At 43.3% G+C, this 22,140-nt stretch overlaps 2 protein-coding genes across 2 annotated transcripts in view; both read left to right on the top strand.

The window, feature by feature from the left end:
* ALKBH8 (alkB homolog 8, tRNA methyltransferase) overlaps nucleotides 1-12,559 on the top strand; it is a 137,113-nt gene extending 124,554 nt beyond the window's left edge. The window contains exons 11-12 of the mRNA XM_027979164.3: nucleotides 2,709-2,858; nucleotides 10,212-12,559. Of these exons, the coding sequence (XP_027834965.2) occupies nucleotides 2,709-2,858; nucleotides 10,212-10,769 (708 nt within the window). The 3' untranslated portion in view covers nucleotides 10,770-12,559. The remainder of the gene's footprint in view (nucleotides 1-2,708; nucleotides 2,859-10,211) is intronic.
* A 6,402-nt stretch (nucleotides 12,560-18,961) lies between these two features.
* LOC132657810 (uncharacterized) lies at nucleotides 18,962-21,048 on the top strand. The gene is made up of 2 exons (XM_060399262.1): nucleotides 18,962-20,158; nucleotides 20,397-21,048. Exons 1-2 carry the CDS (start codon nucleotides 19,855-19,857, stop codon nucleotides 20,693-20,695), a joined length of 603 nt encoding a protein of 200 aa, XP_060255245.1. The 5' UTR covers nucleotides 18,962-19,854; the 3' UTR covers nucleotides 20,696-21,048.
* Nucleotides 21,049-22,140: the final 1,092 nt, after the last annotated feature.

Here is a 22,140-nt window from a genome sequence, read left to right as displayed (position 1 = left end):
CCCTCTAAACTGGAGTTTCTGTTTCCCCTAGTCCTCTGAAATTCCTGCACTCAAACTCTTCTGGCCTTCAAAGCCAAATGCTCTGGGGCCTCCTCCTGATACCAGTTTGCAGACTGGCGAGCCTTACCTGGGGCTCAGAACTCTCAGTCCTGTGGGAGAAACTCTGTGATGTATTTTCAGTTTGTGGGTTGCCCATCCAGTAGGAATGGAATTTGGTTGTGTTGCAGATGCACTCTTCCTACTGTCTCATTGCTGCTGCCTCTTGTGTTCTTTGGGATTCTTTTCCACTGGAAGGATCAATGCTGAAGCTCCAATATTTTCGCCACCTGATGCAAAGTGCTGACTCATTGGAAAAGACCCTGATGCTGGAAAAAATTGAGGGCAGGAGGAGAAGGAGGCAACCGAAGATGAGATGGTTGGATGGCATCACTGACTCAATGGACATGAATTTGAGCAAACTCAGGAAGATAGTGAAGGACAGGGAAGCCTGGTGTGCTGCAGTCCATGGGGTCACAAAGAGTTAGACACAACTGACTAGCTGAACAAGAACAATAAAACAAAATTGAAACATTTGCCTTTTCTCTCTACCTGATCCTTTCAGAGATTGGAAACTTTTAGGTTTCCAGTAGCTTAACAAATAAGTCAGAAAAACTATCTTGCTAACTACATATCAAGATGAGGGACATAAAAGCCTGGTGTGCTATAGTCCATGGGGTCACAGAGTCAGACATGACTTGGCCACTGAACAACAACAAGGCCAATTATATATCTTACACAGGTAACAAGAGTAGTTAATTAGGAATTGTGCCACTGTTGTTACTAAAGGACTCTTAGTACTTTTCCATCTTAAAATGTAATCAAAATGACATTACTATATTTTACTTCTAGCTTGTTACCTTTTATTATACCTCAGGTATTAATGCAGCTGTGGGCTGGAATACTGAAGCTATTGAATGTTAATTAGAAATTGAGCAAATTCATATTAAGCATGACTGACATGGCAGTGTGACTTTACTCAGAAAGAATTGTTTTGATGAAAAGATTCACATCTTTATTCTCAGATGAATTGAGGGAATACTGATCCTTCAGCATTCATCAAAACTTACCACATCAAAAATTCCAATGAGTAAATACAAACTTGATGTGGCTACTTCTGTTAGATGAAATCTATTTTTATATATCTCCTCTCTGTTGTAGAGATTGGGTTAAGAAGAAATATCTGGAGATAATCATTAGTGATTTAACTTTAACCTCCAATTCCTTCCCTAGTTTATATATGCACATTGGATGTGCATGCATGCACTTTCTCTCTTTCTCTTTCTTGTCTTTCTCTGTCTCTGTCACTCCGTCTATATATGGTATCTTTAGAACAGCAAAGCTGTGTACAAAACAATAGCAAAACTAGAGAAAAGACAAGAGTCCTAACCCACAAATACTTGCCACAGAACCGGACATATCCATAAGGTATGTTAGGCCTCACCTGCTTGGGGAGATTAAAGGATGCTGTTAGCTGCCTTCACTGTTTTCATTGCCATAGAATGGTTTGGTTATACTAAAAAATTTAATTCAATTGCATTTTACAAATTTCAAATGCAACACTGTATTCTTGTCAGTTCAGTTTAGTTCAGTCACTCAGTTGTGTCTGACTCTGCAATCCCGTGGACTGCAGCACGCCAGGCTTCCCTGTCCATCACCAATTCCCGGAACTTGCTCAAACTCATGTCCATCAGTGATGCTATCTAACCATCTCATCCTCTGTCGTCTCCTTCTCCTCCTGCATTCAATCTTTCCCAGCATCAAGGTCTTTTGATGAGTCAGTTCTTCACATCAGGTGGCCATGGTATTGGGTTTCTGTGTCAGTATCACTCCTTCCAATGAATATGCAGGATAGATTTCTTTTAGGATTGACCAGTTTGATCTCCTTGCAGTCTAAGTGCTCTCAAGAATCTCCTTCAACACCACAGTTCAAAAGCACCAATTCTTTGGTGCCTAGCTTTCTTGAGATATACATATTTAGCAGAACAAGAATCAATAGCTTTGAAAAAGGAAATAAGTTATTTAACTTTATTTAGGGTGATTTTATTATATGATGGTGCAAGTCATACATCTTGAAAAGTATAAAGAAGCAGGAAAAAATAAGCCATCCTCATGACATCTGGATCTTTACTAAATAGTTTATATCCTAATAAGAGATACTTTGAACCTATTATTTGTAGCTCCCCCCTCAAAAGACTGAATGTCTTTATTTATGTCATAATTTCCATTTTAAAATGTGTGATATTGGACTTCCCTGGCAGTCAGTGGTTAAGACTCCATGCTTCCACTGCAGGGGACACAGGTTTGATCCCTGGTCAGGGAACTAAGATCCACATGCCATGTGGCGTGGCAAATAAAATAAGATAAAAAATAAAATATTAAAAAAAATTCAAGATTCTGAATGGTGATAAATTAGATGCCAATTAGAACTTCTTGTTTCCACCAGTGTTATTTTTATTCTAGTCATTCATTTCCATCCATTCACTAATTTGAATTCTATCTAATATCTGTTAAGATAATAAATGCTGCCTTGTAAATTATATAAATGATTTTGTACTGGCTGTAAGAACTGATAATATCATAGTCTTAGACCCTTTCACAATGAATATGAAATCTGTCTAATAACTTTATGGCATTTAAACAAGATGTTTGAAATTCTTTATCTCTTACAGATTGGCTGTGATCATAGCCAAAATCTTGTGGACATTTGTAGAGAGAGGCAATATCAGGCCTTTGTCTGTGATGCTTTGGCAGTACCAATCCGCAGTGGATCTTGTGATGCTTGCATTTCCATTGCTGTTATTCACCATTTTGCTACAGTAGTAAGTATTATCTTTCTTGCTCTAAAGACTTATAACTAAGTGGCAGGAAGCAGGAACAAGATGGCGGAGGAGTAGTTGGACATGGAGTACATCTCTCTCCACAGATACATCAGGAGTGCGCCTTCAGACACAGAAGTGCTTGCAGAACACCAGCTGAGAGTGGGCAGAGTACCTGACTACCAGAAAAGAATATATAGAACCATGCAGAACTCTGTAGGATGAAGGAACTAGGGGGAAAAACAGGAGTGTTAGTAGAACTGGATCTGCCCTCAGCAGATAGGGGAACTGAAGCAGGGGTCCAATCCCCACATCAGGGCAATTGCTGAGTCCAGCATTTAAGGCTGAGAGTGAAGCAGCTGATCTGTGACAGCCTAAATGGAATGAGAATCAGACAGTCCTTGCTGCAGTCATGTGTGCCCCAGACAGGGACGCAGGTCCCCTAAAAGCCGCAGCAGCTGTGAGCTGGAGTGTAAGGGTTCTGGAGCAATCCCAGGGCAAGGACTGCTGTTGACTGTGTAGAGATGGACCGAAGGGACATGAGGGAGGAGATAGTGGTGGGACATGCCTGTGGAGGAAAGTCAGGCAGCCATGGAAGCAAGACGATACTGCTGAGTCATGTATAGTGGATCAATCACCGTAGCCTCTCTCTCCCCATACCCCACCATTGGTAGCTGAACAATAGAGAGGCTGGCCCATCAAGCACCTGACACGCAGAACAACAGAATAGGACCCCACCCAGGGTGCCCCTTTAAGTGCCTGACACGCCAATCTACAGAGTAGGATCCCAGTTGGGGGGCCTGTCTATGTGCCTGATGCACCAAACAATAGAGAAGGACCCCAGGCAAGGGAGCCCTCTTAAGTGCCTGAAGGGGTGGAGCTATGGAGAAAGACTAGCCAAAGAGGCCTTCTGATTGCCAACTACTAGAGGCTTGAAAAAAGACTCTGATAGGGCTGTAACTCCTGCAGCTGAGGCAGTCTGTGTCCTTGCACACTTGGTGCCATCAGGGTCCCCTCGACCTAAGCAGCCATGCCACCTTCATGCTTAACCCTCACTAGGGCAGAGCTGCCACAGGCAAAAAAGACTTGCACCTATGCACATGGGTTCTCTTTGGTTTTGTCCAACTCTTTGCAACCCTGTGGATTGTGGCCTGCCAGGCTTCTCTGTCAGGGAGGGGGTTCTCCAGGCTAGAATACTGGAGCGTATTGGCCAGTACTGGTTGCCCTACCCTTCTAGAGCACTATATTTCCTGCTGCCCTAGCTGGTACCTGGTGCTGCCAGAACCCCTGCAACCCAAGCAGCTGCCCCACCTCCACACCTGGCCCTCACAGGGGCAAACCCAAGTCCTTTAGGGAAGCCTCAGGAGCAAACCCCAGTGGATGACCCACATGCAGAGGTGGAAATAAAACCACAATTGAAACCCAGGGGCAGTGTGGAGGAAGACCCAAAACCTTCCCACAGCTATACCGGCTGTAGATTAAATCCACATGATCAACTAGGCAGACTCTGCATTTATGGAATATATAAAAGGACATTGAGAGCTCCCACAGAAGAAAATGTACTCGTTCTGATAGCTGTGGACATTGGAGGCAAGACCACACAGGAGAAGGACCAGACTAGAGTCTGAGCTGTCCCCATAGCAGGTCCAGAGACCAGCACAGTGTTGGAGGGCATCCTAGAGAGGCGAGGTGGACTGTGACTCCCAGTGAGGGAAAGGATGCTAACAACAGAGACTCAAGAAAAACATTTATTATTCTTATACTTTGACTTGTTCTGTAGTTTATTTTGGATATTTTTCCACTTTTCCTTTTTGTCCCCTGTGTTGTAGTTGTCAGTTTTATTAGCACTGTGAGATCTAATTAAGCTTTTGAGTTTTTTAAAATCACACGCTGTATTGCTATTATAATAAACCTCTCCCTCTACATTGGCCTTTTCAACTTCTGTGGAGTTTTCCTTTTTTTTCTCTCTTACATAATTTTAACTTAAAAGATTTTTAAACCTATTATTATTTTTTCTACATTTATTCCTTTGTTTACTTTTCCTATCCTTTTCCTGTCCTTTTCCCATCCTTTTCTTGTCCTTTTCCCTTTGCAGTTAATCTTTAATATATATAAATCTTTGTTTACCTCTATTTAACTTTGCGTTTCTATTCTTTTCTTTCTTTCCTTTCTTTTTCTCACCATATTTGTTTGTTTTGTTTTCGTTGCTTTATTCCCCAGTTGACATCTTGCTTTAGTTTTGTTTTCTAGTTTGTGCTTCAGTTAATTTTGTCCTTAACTGGTGGATATCATTTTTGGTTTCCTTTGTTTACAGGGTCAGTCTATTGTACTTTATTTTTGTTGGACTGTTTTGAGTTTGCTTCTGGGTATATATGTGTATATTCCATTATTTTAATTATTCTTTGCCTGATTTTATAACTGCACTTGTCTGTGGATCATCTTTGGTTTCTTATGTTTGGGTATTTGTTTTACCTTTAATGCCATAACTGACCTTTTCCAGTCCTGTGGCCGCTGCTGAGTTTTCCAAATTTGCTGGCATATTGAGTGCAGCACTTTCACAGCATGATCTTTCAGGATTTGAAATAGCTCAGCTGGAATTCCATCACCTCCACTAGCTTTGTTTGTAGTGATGCTTTCTAAGGCCCACTTGACTTCACATTCCAGGATGTCTGGCTCTAGATGAGTGATCACACCATCGTGATTATCCAGGTCATGAAGATCTTTTTCGTACAGTTCTTCTGTGTATTCTTGCCACCCCTCTTCTTAATATCTTCTGCTTCTGTGAGGTCCAGACCATTTCTGTCCTTTATGGAGCCCATCTTTGCATGAAATGTTCCCTTGGTATCTCTAATTTTCTTGAAGAGATCTCTAGTCTTTCCCATTCTGTTGTTTTCCTCTATTTCTTTGCATTGATCGCTGAAGAAGGCTTTCTTATCTCTTCTTGCTATTCTTTGGAACTCTGCATTCAGATGCTTATATCTTTCCTTTTCTCCTTTGCTTTTCACCTCTCTTCTTTTCACAGCTATTTGTAAGGCCTCCCCAGACGGCCATTTTGCTTTTTTGCATTTCTTTTCCATGGGGATGGTCTTGATCCCTGTCTCCTATACAATGTCATGAACCTCTGCCCATAGTTCATCAGGCACTCTATCAGATCTAGGCCCTTAAATCTATTTCTCACTTCCACTGTATAATCATAAGGGATTTGATTTAGGTCATACCTGAATGGTCTAGCAGTTTTCCCTACTTTCTTCAATTTAAGTCTGAATTTGGTAATACGGAGTTCATGATCTGAGCCATAGTCAGCTCCCAGTCTTGTTTTTGTTGACTGTATAGAGCTTCTCCATCTTTGGCTGCAAAGAATATAATCAATCTGAATTCGGTATTGACCATCTAGTGATGTCCATGTGTAGAGTCTTCTCTTGTGTTGTTGGAAGAGGGTGTTTGCTATGACCAGTGCATTTTCTTGGCAAAACTCTATTAATCTTTGCCCTGCTCCATTCTGCATTCCAAGGCCAAATTTGCCTGTTACTGCAGGTGTTTCTTGACTTCCCCCTTTTGCATTCCAGTCCCCTATAATGAAAAGGACATCTTTTCTGGGTGTTACTTCTAAAAGGTCTTGTCAGTCTTCATAGAACCATTCCAACTTCAGCTTCTTCAGCGTTACTGGTTGGGGCATAGACTTGGATTACCGTGATGTTGAATGGTTTGTCTTGGAGACTAACAGAGATCATTCTGTCGTTTTTGAGATTGCGTCCAAATACTGCATTGCTAGTAAAGTAATGCTCAAAATTCTCCAAGCCAGGCTTCAGCAGTACGTGAACCGTGAACTTCCTGATGTTCAAGCTGGTTTTAGAAAAGGCAGAGGAACCAGACATCAAATTGCCAACATCTGCTGGATCATGGAAAAAGCAAGAGAGTTCCAGAAAAACATCTATTTCTGCTTTATTGACTATGCCAAAGCCTTTGACTGTGTGGATCACAATAAACTGTGCAAAATTCTGAAAGAAATGGGAATACCAGACCACCTGACCAGTCTCTTGAGAAATCTGTATGCAGGTCAGGAAGCAACAGTTAGAACTGGACATGGAACAGCAGACTGGTTCCAAATAGCAAAAGGAGCACGTCAAGGCTGTATACTGTCACCCTGCTTATTTAACTTCTATGCAGAGTACATCATGAGAAACACTGGACTGGAAGAAACACAAGCTGGAATCAAGATTGCTGGGAGAAATATCAGTAACCTCAGATATACAGATGACACCACCCTTATGGCAGAAAATGAAGAGGGAATAAAAAGCCTCTTGATGAAAGTGAAAGAGGAGAGTGAAAAAGTTGGCTTAAAGCTCAACATTCAGAAAACGAAGATCATGGCATCCAGTCCCATCACTTCATGGGAAATAGATGGGGAAACAGTGGAAACAGTGTCAGACTTTATTTTTATTTGGCTCCAGAATCACTGCAGATGGTGACTGCAGCCATGAAATTAAAAGACACTTACTCCTTGGAAGAAAAGTTACAACCAACCTAGATAGCATATTCAAAAGCAGAGACATTACTTTGCCAGTGAAGGTCCGTCTAGTCAAGGGTATGGTTTTTCCAGTGGTCATGTATGGATGTGAGAGTTGGATTGCGAAGAAGGCTGAGCGCTGAAGAATTGATGCTTTTGAGTTGTGATGTTGGAGAAGACTCTTGAGAGTCCCTTGGACTGCAAGGAGATCCAACCAATCCATTCTGAAGGAGATCAGCCCTGGGATTTCTTTGGAAGGACTGATGCTAAAGCTGAAACTCCAGTACTTTGGCCACGTCATGCTAAGGGTTGACTCATTGGAAAAGACTCTGAAGCTGGGAGGGATTGGGGACAGGAGGAGAAGGGGACGACCCAGGATGAGATGGCTGGATGGCATCACTGACCTGATGGATGTTGAGTCTGAGTGAACTCTGGGAGTTGGTGATGGATAGGGAGGCCTGGCATGCTGCAATTCATGGGGTGGCAAAGAGTCGGACACGACTGAGCGACTGAACTGAACTGAATGCCATAACAAATCACCGGTGGAATCTCCATTTCTGGCAAGAGATTCAAGCCCTGAGCCTTTAGAGAGGGAGCACTGACTCCAAGACCCTAGGCCACCAGAGAACGCCTAATCCTAGGGAGTATCAAATAGTGAGAACTCCCACAAAGGAAAACACTTGAATACAAGAACCAGCATCATCCAACTACCAGTAGCACCCTGTGCAGGATGTCTCATCCAAACAAGAAATAAGAAAAAAATACAAACCCAATCATCAGCAGACAGGATTACCACCTCACTCAGCCCTGCCCCATCAGAGGAAAAAAAAAAAACAAAACAAAAACTCAGCACAAATCTCACCCTTTAGGAAGTTTACACAAACCACTGGACCAGCCTTAGGAAGGCAGAAACCAAAAGGAAGAAAGAATTCAACCTTGAAGCTAGGGGAAAGGAGACCTCAAACACAGTAAGTTTGAAAAAAAAAAAAAAATGATGAAAAGGCAGAGAAATACTGCACAAAGGAAGGAATAAACTAGAAACACAGAAGTCCATAAATGAAGAGGAAATAGGCAAACTACCTGAAAAAGAATTCAGAATAATGATAATAAAGAGGATCAGAAACCTTGAAAATAGAATGGAGAAAATGTAAGAATCAATTAACAAAGATCTAGAAGGATTAAAGAATAAACTCACAGAGGCAAACAACACACTTAATGAAATTAAAAATACTTTAAAAGGAATAAATAGTAGAATATCTGAAGCAGAAGAACGCATCATTGAGCTGGAAGATAAAATAGTGGAAATAATTGCTGGAGAGAAGAATAAAGTAAAAGAATGAAAAGAACTGAAGTAGTCTCAGAGTGGAGAAGTACTCTTGCCTGGAGAATCCATGGATGGAGGAGCCTGGTCGGTTGCAGTCCATGGGGTCGCTAAGAGTCGGACACGACTGAGCAACTTCACTTTCACTTTTTATTTTCATGCATTGGAGAAGGAAATGGCAACCCACTCCAATGTTCTTGCCTGGAGAATCCCAGGGATGGGGAAGCCTGGTGGGCTGCCGTCTATGGGGTCGCACAGAGTCAGACACGACTGAAGCTACTTAGCAGCAGTAGCAGCAGCAGTCTCAGAGACCTCTGGGATAATACTAAGTGGCAGGAAATGTTCATAGATTTTACTGATTTGGACTACATTTCAGCTTTTCCTTTCTTTCCATGTCATAAAGTGTACCCCAGTTTTTAAAGAAAGCCTGTGGAATGGAGATGAGTTTCATGGGAGTTGTGCTTTGTTAAACAGAGGTCTGTTGTGACTATGCTTTACTGCTGCATATTTCTCCCTTTTTCCTGCCTGAGTCTTACTCATCTTTAAATGTCTTTCTCAAATCCACAGAGTTTTAGAACTTGAGCTATAAGAGACTTTAAGAGATCAGCCATAGGCCTCTTGAGGATTTGTTCTCTCTTCTCAGCCTCTGAGCTTCTTCTCTATTTCTGTTTCCCATCTTGCTTCCTCAGCTCTTTCTCTTATTCCCAAGATCTGAGTTTCATGTTCTTCCCATTCTATTTTTCTTCTTTTCATATTCTTTTTTCTCAAAACTCAAGTATTTAACTAGTAGTGGTATGCTGATGTTTTAATTAGTCACTATGCTTCTAATTTTAAAATAAGCAAACTTAATATTTTATAGGGAAGAAAAATTTATTACTCTTGAGTGTTACTCATTTTCTCCTGATCTAGGCAGTAACATAGATTCCTCTGTGCTAGAGTTACTGGCACCTTAACTGAATTCAAAACAAAACAGAACACCTTCTGTGCCTCTGTATTATTATTGGAAAGAAAAAAAAATTTCTGTTTATCCTTTTACCCTCCTTGACTGCAGAACACAATTCTTCTTCTTCTTCTTTTTTTTTATATATATAAGATTTGTCATATGTTTGATTTTCTGGGCTGTCCATCTTAATTGAAAACAGTCCTGTTCAGTTCAGTTCAGTTCAGTCGCTCAGTCGTGTCCAACTCTTTGCGACCCCATGAATCTCAGCACGCCAGGACTCCCTGTCCATCACCATCTCCCGGAGTTCACTCAGACTCATGTCCATCGAGTCGGTGATGCCATCCAGCCATCTCATCCTGGGTCATCCCCTTCTCCTCCTGCCCCCAATCCCTCCCAGCATCAGAGTCTTTTCCAATGAGTCAGCTCTTCGCATGAGGTGGCCAAAGTACTGGAGTTTCAGCTTTAGCATCATTCTTTCCAAAGAACACCAGTCAATCATATTTCCAATTTGCTCCCTGTATCTCTTTCTGGCTGATAAACAATAATACAGTTTTGGTTTTGTTTTTGTTTTTTTTTTTCCACTAGGAGCGTAGAGTGGCAGCTCTCCAAGAACTTGTTCGACTCCTAAGACCTGGTGGGAAGGCACTCATCTATGTTTGGGCTATGGAGCAAGAATATAATAAGAAGAAGTCCAAGTATCTTAGAGAAAACAGAACTAGCCAAGGCATGAAAGAGGAAATCAGCAATGATACATCAGTGCAAGAGTTGCTTGTGAAGCAGTTGCCTAATGTAGGCAATCAAGACTCAGCACATTCTGTCTCCTCCATAAATGACTTTCAAGATGGAGGATGTAATTCAAGGAATGTTGCTAATTCCAAGTTGCCTATTCATACTAACAGGACTTCTTTTCATTCTCAAGACTTACTGGTTCCCTGGCACTTTAAGGGAACTCCTGGTAAGGACAAGCGTGTTGAGCCATTTGGTCCATTAGGATCCTGTGACCCAGGTCCTGTGTTTCATCGTTATTACCATGTGTTTTGTGAGGGAGAATTGGAAGCTGCCTGTCGGACTTTGAGTAATATCAGCATACTGCAAAGTTACTATGATCAGGGGAACTGGTGTGTAATTCTTCAAAAGGTCTGATTATCTCTATGAACATATTATATATAGGGAAGAAGTGCTCGACTTTTTTTTTTTTTAATGAGATTAAATTACCTATATTTTTTAATTAAAGAGAAAATGTTTGGAAAAGTATCAAAGGAGAGTGCCTGGGAGAAATTTGAAAGTAGAGACTAGTTAGGATATATTCAGTCTACTACTATTACTGACATCACTTAATCCATGATGGAGGAACAAGGATGGTTTTAAAAGTAATTGAAGTAGTTCGTGAAATATTTGGGATCTTAGGGTAAGAGTACAGCATTTTGAAGATAAACTTTTGTTATAAAGTGTTGATAAATGAACTAAATTATGTAGACTCTTAATGAAGTAATCACATAACATTTTATCAATAATAAAATATTCCTGTTCAGTAGAAAATTGTCTGAAATTTTATCTGTGATTGTTAGCTCTAAAATCACAGATGATAACCACTCTGTCACTGCGCTTTACTAGCACAGGGCTTGACACATCATAGGTACTCAGTAAAATTTTAGTCCGTTGGATAGTACCCATACATTAAGGTAGGGGTTTTCATCCAGTAAAAGCTTACTGAAATTGTACAGTGTACCAGTCACTATTTTAAATTCTGGGAGGGGAACAGTGAACAAGAAAAATACAAAGTTGATGCCTTTGTTGAGCTTATATTCTAGAAGGAAAGATAGACAATAAACAATACAGGACACTGGGGTTTGATCCCTGGATCAGGAAAATAACCTGGAGAAAGGAATGGCAACCCACACCAGTATTCTTGCCTAGAAAATTCCATGGACAGAGGAAACTGGTGGCCTGTGTAGTCCATGGGGTCACAAAGCATCTGGCATGACTGAGTGACTTCATAGTCGATTAGCAATGTTGTAATAGTTTCAGGTGAACAGTAAAGGGACTCAGCCATACATATGCCTATATCCATTCTCCCCCAAACCCCTCTGAGGCCCATCCAGGCTAGCACATAACATTGAGCAGAGTTCTGTGTTCTACACATTAGGTTTTTGTTGGTTACCCATTTTAAATATAGCAGTGTGTACATGACCTTGCCAGAGTCCTAACAATCCCTTCCCCCTGGCAACCATGAATTTGTTTTCTAACTTTGTGAGTCTCTTTTTGTTTTATAAGTTCATTTGTATTATTTCTTTTTAGACTCTACATGTAAGGGTTTTCATATGATATTTCTCCTTCTCTGTCTGACTTCACTCAATATGACACTCTCTAGGTCCATCCATGTTGCTGCAGATGGCCTTACTTCATTCTTTTTAATGGCTGCGTAATATTCCGTTGTGTGTATGTGTATATATATACCACATCTTTACCCATTCCTCTGTCGATGGGGCCTAAAACCTTCACTATAGTGCGAGAACTTCCTTGGTATTATCGTTCTCCAGTTTGTGAGTCACCTACCCAGCAGGTATAGGATTTGATTTTATCGTAATTGTTTCCCTTCTACCATTTTGCTGTGGCTTCTCCTTTGTCCTTTGATGTGGGGTATCTTTTTTTGGTGGGTTCCAGTGTCTTCCTCTCTGCCAGGTGGATTCTTTGCCACTGAGCCAGCAGGGAAGCCCTGCAGAAACAGTAGTGATTAATAAATCTTAGATGAGATATTGATTACTTTTGTCATGGAATTTCAGTACAAGATTATACATTGCCCTTTAGATGAATTTGTAAGGTTCATGATATGAGAAGAAAGAATTATAGGCTAAAAATTTAGTCTTCTGATCTCTATGTCAGAAGCTTTATCTATCTCTTTTATACTTTAATAAAACTTTATTGTATAAAAAGCTCTGAGCAATCAAGCCTCATCACTGGCACCAGATCAAATTCCTCATCTCCAGAGGCCAAGAATCCCAGTATCATTCACAGCTCATCACAGAAACATTTCAATACAAAAGAGATCCTTCCAGGACTAAGAGTCTCTCAGTAGTACAGAGCTATAGATTACAAAATGAAAATACATATAACCCCCCCTAATTTGTGTGGCTTCACAGGTGGCTCTATGTGGGTCAGGAAGATCCCCTGGAGGAGGGCATGGCAATCCACTCCAGTATTCTTGCCTGGCGAATACCATGGATAGAGGAGCCTGAAAGGCTACAGTATGTAGGATTGGACAGAGTGGGACACGAATGAAGTGACTTTGCACTCACACACCCTAATTTGTCAAGAAATAGCTGGAGCAACAGGCTAATTTGACATTGGAATACAGAATGAAGTAGGGCATAGGCTAATAGAGTTTTTCCAAGAGAACACACTGGTCATAGCAAACACCCTCTTCAAACAACACAAGAGACGACTCTACACATGGACATAACCAGATGGTCAGTGTCAAAATCAGACTGATTGTATTCTTTGCAGCCAATGATGGAGAAGCTCTATACAGTCAGCAAAAACAACACTGGGAGCTGACTGGCTCAGATCATGAACTCCTTATTGCCAAATTCAGATTTCAATTGAAGAAAGTGGGGAAAACCAATAGACCATTCAGGTATGACCTAAATTATATCCCTTACAATCACACAGTGGAAGTGACAAATAGATTCAGTGGATTAGATCTGGTAGGCAGAGTACCTGAAAAACTATGGACAGAAGTTGCTGACATTGTACAGGAAGCAGTGATCAAGATCATCCCCAAGAAAAAGAAATGCAAAGAGGCAAACTGGCTATCTGAGGAGGCCTTACAAATAGCTATGAAAAGAAGAGAAGCAAAAGGCAAAGGAGAAAAAGAAAAATATACCCATTTGATGCAGAGTTCCAAAGAATAGGAAGGAGAGATAAGAAAGCCTTCCTCAGTGATCAATGAAAAGAAATGGAAAACGAGAATACAAAAGACTAGAGATAGCTCCAAGAAAGTCAGAGACACTAAAGGAAATTTTCACACCAAGATAGGCACAATAAAAGATAGAAATTGTATGGACCTAACAGAAGTAGAAGATATTAAGAAGAGGTGGCAAGAATACATGGAAGAATTATGCAAAAAAGATCTTCGCAACCTCAGATAATCACCATGGTGTAATCACTCACCTAGAGCTAGACATCCTGGAATTTGAAGTCAAGTGGGCCTTAGGAAGCATCACTATGAACAAAGCAAGTTGATGTGATGGAATTCCAGTTGAGCTATTTCAAATCCTAAAAGATGATGCTGTGAAAGTGCTGCACTCAATATGCAGCAAATTTGGAAAACTCATCAATGGCCACAGGACTGGAAAAGGTCAGTTTTCATTCCAATCCCAAAGAAAGGCAATGCCAAAGAAAGTTCAAACTACCACACCACTGCACTCATCTCACACGTTAGCAATGTAATGCTAAAAATTCTCCAAGCCAGGTATGAGTAAATGAACCGTGAACTTCCAGATGTTCAAGCTGTACTTAGAAAAGGCAGAGGGACCAGAGATCAAAGTTCCAGCATCCCTTGGATCATCAGAAAAGGAAGAGAGTTCCAGAAAAACATCTACCTCTGCTTAATTGACTACACCAAAGCCTTTCACTGTGTGGAACACAATAAACTGTCTACAATTCTTCAAGAGATGGGAATACCAGAGCACCTGACCTGCCTCCTGAGAAATCTGTATGCAGGTCAAGAAGCAATAGTTAAACCTGGACATGGAACGACAGACTGGTTCCAAATTGGGAAAGGAGTGTCAAGGCTGTATATTATCATTCTCTTTATTTAACTGTTATGCAGAGTACATCATGAGAAATGCTGGACGGGATGAAGCTCAAGATGGAATGAAGATTGCCGAGAGAAATATCAATAACCTCAGATATGCAGATGACACCACCCTTATGACAGAAAGCAAAGAGGAACTGAAGAGCCTCTTGATGAAGGAAAAAGAGAAAAAGCTGACTTGAAACTGAACATTTAAAAAAGCGAAGATCATGGCATATGGTCCCATCACTCCATGGCATATAGATAGGGAAACAGTGAGAAACTTTATTATTTTGGACTCCAAAATCACTGCAGATTGTGACTGCAGCCAGGAAATTAAAAGACGCTTGCTCCTAGGAAGAAAAGTTATGACCAACCTAGACAGCATGTTAAAAAGCAGAAACATTACTTTGCCAACAAAGGTCTATCTAGCCAAAGCTATGGTTTTTCCAGTAGTCATGTACAGATGTGAGAGTTGGGCTATAAGAAAGCTGAGCACCAAAGAATTGGTGCTTTTGAACTGTGATGTTGGAGAAAGCTCTTGAGAGTCCTTTGGACAGCAAAGAGATCAAACCAGTCCATCCTAAAGGAAATCAGTCCTGAATATTCATTGGAAGGACTGATGCTGAAGCTGAAACTCCAATACTTTGGCCACCTGATGAGGAGAACTGACTCATTTGAATGACCCTGATGCTGGAAGACTGATGGTGGGAGGAGAAGGGGATGACAGAGGATGAGAAGCTGGATGGCATCGCCAACTCAATGGAGATGACTTTGAGTAATCCCTGGGAGTTGGTGAAGGACTGGGAGGTCTGGTGTGCTGCAGTCCATGTGTTCGCAAACAGCTGGACACAACTGAGTAACTGGAGTGAAATGAACCCTGATTTGTTAGGAATTTATTGTCACAGACAATATGAGGAGGGCTGAAATACATGTGCAGGTACCAAATGAACAATAAAAGCAACAAATTTGCACCCCCCCCCCAAACACTCTGATAGGCAGAACAGATAGTAGACAGGTGAAACAGCAGATATATACAAACCTCTGTCATTCCTGACGATGTGTTCATTAAGTGAAGTCCATGGAAGGGCCTGTGTTTGAAGATGCAAGTTCGATGAAAAAGCTGCCTCTAGACATGCCTACCCTAAGAAAAGTTCCTACCTTGCCCCTGTCTGGATTCCACCACAAAAAAAATGGGGTCAACTTCACCCTTCCTAACTAGACACTTGGAAACTGTAATAAAATGGAAGGAACGCAAAGGCAGCCCTGTTGCTCCTGCTCCCCAGGGTGTGATCCGAGCTCACCTGTCCTTCAGTCCAGCTGCCTTTCTCGCCAACAGGGATGCAATGGCTAATGGCAGGGCCACAGAGCTGTGTCTGCTCAAGTCAGGGTCACCCGAATTACCCACCTGAAAGGCTGAAGTCTGAGCCACAGACCACAGATTGAGTGTATGTTGTGAATGTTTGGAATCTAGGACAATACATTTCCCACCAGGATGATGGAACCCTGGACTTCAGTCATAGCCCGCTCTATTCTCCCCTCCCATTCATTTGGCAACACTCAACTGCCATCCCAACCTCGAGTCCAGCAGGCTGTTTCAGTCCCTGAGAGCCAGGCTGGCCTTGGGAACCTCTATTCAGGGGCAAGGTCTGGATGACCCGATGCACCCCTACAGGCTGGGTTACTGCTGTGCTGCATGTCAGGAAGGGGATGAGCACCTGCCAGGTCAGGAGGGTGAGAGGCTGGTCCAGACGATGCCCTGGTGCCCGGCAAGTCTGCTTGAATTTCAGTTTCCCCATCTCTAAAAGTCAATGACCAGTTTTCCCAACACCGCTTACTGAAGAGACCGTCTTTTTTTTCCTCCATTTTGTGTTTTAATTCTGCGTTTTAAGGAAAGATGGGATCCTAGCTGTTAGCCTAGCCCACCTTCACTGAAAACCTATCTGTAACCCATATTAATGTCACTTTTTCCATTTTTTAAATATATTTTCAGGGAGTGAAATTCATTACAAAATGTATTCTTATTACATACACCTTTTGGAGGGTGTTTGTGGTGTCTGCATTATGAACATATTCCCTCATTGCTATACAACTTCTGACAGACGAGCCTTGACAATGTAATTATTATGTAGGGAACAGAAAATTGTACACATGACAACAGGGAAAAGTAGTGAATGTGATCAGTCAAAGAAGCTGTCATAGAAATGAATTTACCCTAGATTTACTTGGGCCTGGAGTGCTAGGCTAAAATGTAACACTCAGTTGTTGCCATTTTCGTCCCATGAAATCCTTTTACTGTTTCATTGCAAATTAGGTCAAGTATTAAGAAAAGTACCACCAAAAAAAAAAAAAGTATGTAAGTCAGAGAAAGGCAAATGTATATCAATGCATCTAGAAAGATGTTACTGATGAACCTATTTGTAAGGCAGAGATGGAGACGCAGACATAGAGAACAGACTACAGACTTGTGGACACAGTGGGGGAAGAGAGGGTGGGACCAACTGAGAGAATAGCATGGAGACATATATGACCTTATGTAAAACCAGAGCAAGTGGGAATTTGCTCTGTGACACAGGGAGCTCAACCTAGTGCTCTGTGACAACCTGGAGGGGTGGGATGGGCAGGGAGAAGGGAGGGAGTTTCAGCAGGAAGGGGACATATGTATACCTGTGGTTGAGTCATGCTGATGTATGGCAGAAACCAACATGAGACTGTAATTATTCTCCAATTTAAAAAATAAAAAGAAACACGATGTAGTAAACACAAAATTAAGGCTATTGAGAAAGACAGACCAGCTTGACTTTCTATCATAGAAAAACATTTCTGGTGTTAACAGCATTTTCACTGCTATGACTACATATGAACAAGCTTTAAATAAACCCTTTAGACTGACCTTCATATAACAACATTATGGGAGACAAAAATTTACCTTTATTTATTTGAAGATAGTAAAAAGTGAAACTGTATGGCTATATTCTTTAATATCCATAAAAAACAACTTCAGTTTAAATACTTTTTGCTTTATCAAACAAGATATAAAATACTCAATTATACATATTTAAACACTATTATTTTTAGAATCAGTCATTATTTCGTACTGACAGCATGTTTCCAATGTTCCCACAGTACCATAAATAAATGTATCTCTGAAAAATTGTGAACACTGAAAAAATAACACACATAACAACACAATTTATGCAGTGTGCCATCCTAATGAGGGATGGTGATCCTTGTCTCCCCTAGTGATTAGTGAGGCTGAGCGTCTAAAACTTGTTGAACATTTGTGTGTCTTTGGAGCACTGTCATAAAATTGAGGGTCCAGAAACAAATCCAAGTATCCATGGTCAACTCATCTGTGACAGATAGAAGGGGAGCATATACAAATGGGAACAAGAAGGCGCCTTCAGTAAATGTCCATGGAAAAACCGGACAGCTACATCCAAAGAATTCTATTGGTTTTTATCTCATACCACCTGAATATCAGTGAAACATGTCAACTCAAAGACTGATGTTATGAGATTTCTAGAAATAAGCATAGGTCGTAGGCCCCTTAACATCAGAGTCTCCTTCACATTTGGTGGGCAGAAGCAGAAATGGGTCTCTCTTCAAGTAAGGGAAACAGGAAAACAAGGTACACCAATGGGTTTCCATCCAATTGAACAGCTTTGCAACGGAAAAGCTAAGCATTCACAAATCAAAAAGATAGTAAACGGAACATGAGGGACTACTTGCAAGTCATGTATCTGATAAGCGGTTCCTATGTAAAACAGACTAAGAACAAACAGCACTCAAGTCTCCAAGAAAAAACACACCACCCTTGTCCCCTCCCCCAACACCAACTCCAACCTAAACCCTTTATCTCACTCTAACCTGTTCCTAAAACCTAACCCTAATCTAACAATATACATGTGCATTCAAAGGCATCCATCCATCCACAGGAGAGACAGAGAGAAAGAGGAAGACATAGACTGAATTCAGAAAGGAAAAGAAAGAGAAACATCTAGAGAGAGACACTGAACAAAAGAGAGGAAATGAGTAGATTTTACAGACTTCATAAATCTATCTGGAAGTTTGAAGCAATGACTGCCCATCCACCCCAGAAGAGGGAAAATGACCCAAGGTTATGAGAGTAAAAGAGAAGAATGCAGGGAGCCATTAATAGGCTCAGCCACCCACAGAAGCCGAGATGGGGCCCTTGAACCAGAATCTCAATGGCAAAGAGAACCAGAAAGTTGGGTCCTCTTTTGTATAAGAGAAGGTGACCTTCGAGTCTTCCTTTCAGTCTTCCATTGGGGGTGGGGGGGGGGGCAGGGTCTCAAAATAGGCAGGAAGGGGAATGCCTTTTCCTAGGTCCCAGAGCCCATACAGGCCTGTTTCTGCCCCATTCTGTGCTAGGTCAGTCCTGTATTGAATCCTTCCTTTGGGAAGTCCCAGTGCACAAGCTCCATGTGATACCAGCCCCAGGTTGAAAGGCATGGAGGTCTTGTAGGCTGACAGACCTAGGCAGTAGATGGGAGAATGACCCCCATTCTGCAGAGGGAGAGACTGGGGAAACCCTGAGGGGCACATGGCTTGTCCAGGGCCACATCACAGATGAGAAGGAGGAGCCTGGTCTGAAAGCAGCTGTGTCCTCAGAGCTCAGGCCCTGGCTGCACCCAGGCCTTTCAAGGCTGTGGGGTGTGTGGTGTGGGTGTCACTGTGCCTGCACATGGCCTAAGAGGGTGGGTGAACAGTCAGAAACCCAGAGGTTCCCTTGGGGAGCTTTGTGTAAGGGACCTCAGCAAGAACCCAGGAAATGATGTCACTTCCCAGCAACAGAACCCAACAGAACCCGGAACCTGGGTATCCAGGCCTCTACAGTGGAGAGGAGCCCCCAGCCAGATCGCTTGCTGCCCAGATGTTCTGCTGTTTGCCCCTGCCCAGAGGCCGGGGCCTCGGGAGAGCTCATAGGCAGAGTGTGTGGGAACGCGGTCAACGCTGGCTCAGGGTCCCCCCGAGAGGCCTCTGGCCCTTTGCCTAAAGGAACAGGAAGGTAGCACAGGAGTCCCAGGCCAGGCCAGGTCCCCTCTCCCATCCCACCCAGGTAACCCTGAGTCCTTTCCCTGTGTGCATGGATAGGGGCTTCTCGGGGTATGTCTGCCTCAAGCAAGCCCAGGCAAATGTGAGTCAGAAGCCAGTGGGCAGGCTGTGTCCACACCCCAGGGGAGAGCTGGCTGGGTGGGATGGGGAGAGTCCAGGCAGCACCAGCTGCCCAGGCTGACCTCATGCCCTCAGGTGGGTCTCCTTCCTCCCAGGTGGGTATCTGAGCAGACACATGTCTCTGCTGGAAGCAGAAGTTCGAGCGGGCAGAAGCAGCAGCCATACTGGCCAGGCCCAGCTTGGAAAACTCCAAGCAGGGCTGGCTGACCGTCACTATCATTGCAGAGCTTCCCAATGGATGTGGCTGATGAAGGGGACACCCCGTCCACCTCCCCGAGGGAGGGGTTGGACCACCACCCCCGTGCCCTTGAGACCCAGTGCAGACTCCAGGTGAGCATGCCCATGGAGGGGTCAGCCCAACTGGGAGTGAAGAGGAAGCAGGGAAGGCCTGTGGCCCAGACACCACCCAGGACACACCCCGGGGCCCAGTCCCAGGCTGCCATGGAGCTCAGCACATCCGGCTCCAACCCAGAGCTCAAAGAACCCCTGCCTCTGAGGCAGCAGGAGGACCTGGAGCCCAGCACGGCAGAGCACAGAGGTGAGGAGGCTGGGGCTGTGCCTGTGAGTGTGTGGGGAGGGGATGCTGAGCCACACAGGGAGGAGTCCCCCAGAGCTGGGGCTGGGCCTGGAGCAAAGGCTGGCCTCATACCACCCATCTTATAGACTGCAGAGAAGACTTCTATGCTGGGTATTTTTTGGGAATGTCTAGGAAGCTTTAGTGCCCAGTTAGGCACATGGCAAGGCTTGCCTGTGGGCAAAATTTTCTTTTCTCCCAGCTCTAGCTGTGACCTTCAAATTCAACCAGGCTCCACTTCCAAGATCTGTCCCTATAGAGGTGCTTGCTCCAGGTGCAGGACCCAGGGATCCACTGAGGGGAGATCGAGACCTGAGATTTCCCCTCCCAAAGACACCGGGCCAGCTGGGTACTGGCCAGCATCCTAAGAAGATCGGATCTCTGTGCCCGCAGGACCCCCAGCCCCAGGGACCGATGTCCCACCCCCTCAGCGAGAACCTCCACTGCACCTGCACCTGCACCAGCGTGGGCTTTGGAAGGAGAACCCGAGTCAGGGGATGAGTTACCATCTCTGCAGGGAGAGCCTGCCCTGGCTCCTGCCCCAAACCCAGATGCCCACGATGACTGACCCACCCCTGCAGGCAGAACGGGCCCTCGCTCTGGACAGAGACCCAGATCCCTTTCTGGAAACACCTCGTCCAGGAGCATGGTTGGCTCTTCAGCCTCCATCCCTGTCTATTTCCTGTGGACGCCATCAACTCGCTCCCCACCCAGGGGAGATTGAGTTCCCTTCTCCTGAGCTTATTTTAATCTGGTTTGTGAATAGCTTTCTTATGATTTTTTAATTTTTTTATGGCTTTATGTATTTTTTTCTGTTAAGTTTTTGTTAATAAATTTTACCTTAATTGATGCAATTTGGAAATACTAAGGCCTTCACAACACTGTGTAACCATCACCACTGTCTACATTCAGACCCTCTCATTCTATTCCCCCCGCCCCCACTTCCCAGCAAAGCCTGGATCCATGTCAAGCACTCCCCGTTCCTCCCTCCCCCACCTGACAACATTTAGTCTTCTTTCTCCATTTCTCCCCATTCTTTGGGTGTCCACAATCAATGCCAATCACTGCAATGATAGAAAACTGGATTTTTTCTGACTGAAAGTGAAAGTTATAGTCACTTAGTCTTGTTAGATTCTGCAACCCCATGGAGTTTACAGTCCATGGATTATCTAGGCCAGAATAATGGAGTGGGTAGCTTTTCCCTTCTCCAGGGGATTTTTCTGACTCTCCACATATTGTAAAACTAAACTTGAGAATTCTTGTTTTTATTTCTTTTGTGGTAGCCTTTGGGTATCCAAAAGGACAGTATAGGTACTTTCAAGATGTCATCTGCAAAACGAAGCCCTGTCGGCAAATGTGGTCAGAATCTCCTGGTAGGCATTGCTGTTGTAAGTGTGACATCTCAGCCAGAAGGAAGATGCTGAGCTCTTCCTCTAGCACAAACAAATTCACAGAATAAGCCAAGAAAGAGAGCTGTAAAATGAACCACACCAATGACCAAAAAGCAATCCTCATTGGACAAAGCTAGAGAAAACCCAACATCCTACAGCCCAAAAACTCTCTTGGAAATGAATGTTCAGGAAGGAAGAGAAGAAACATGTGAAAGTCCAAGGACAGGCCATGCCCATGGCCAGTGTAGTTTAGAGACGGCCTGACTGCTCAGATGAAGACACACGCCAGTGTAAACCCTTTGCAGACCGCAGCGATGGTCATCACCATGGTAAGTGTTTAGTCGGGTGACAACCTGCCCCGGGCACCACACGAGGGAGCAGACCTGGTTCTCTTCCTCTGCCCCCACACCACTCCCTCATGAAAGCAGCTCAGGTGCTTTTGGGACCTGCCTGCCTGTCTGACTCATCCATGAGCTGTGACCACCTCCAAGGTAGACTCCACCTTCTCTTCTCTATGCACCATGAACCTGCACACAGTGGGCCTTCCTTCAGAAC

Source organism: Ovis aries, chromosome 15 (assembly GCF_016772045.2).
Source record: "Ovis aries strain OAR_USU_Benz2616 breed Rambouillet chromosome 15, ARS-UI_Ramb_v3.0, whole genome shotgun sequence".
Lineage (NCBI taxonomy): Eukaryota > Metazoa > Chordata > Mammalia > Artiodactyla > Bovidae > Ovis > Ovis aries.
The sequence above is the reverse complement of the archived record's forward strand: the minus strand, read 5'-3'. Positions and strand labels throughout refer to the sequence as shown.

Excerpts from the sequence above, each read along its gene's own strand:
- LOC132657810 (XM_060399262.1), top strand. The coding sequence starts at position 19,855 with ATGGATGTGGCTGATGAAGGGGACACCCCGTCCACCTCCCCGAGGGAG. Across the intron at positions 20,159-20,396 it reads CAGCACGGCAGAGCACAGAG|CTCTAGCTGTGACCTTCAAA; the intron begins GTGAGGAGGCTG and ends CTTTTCTCCCAG.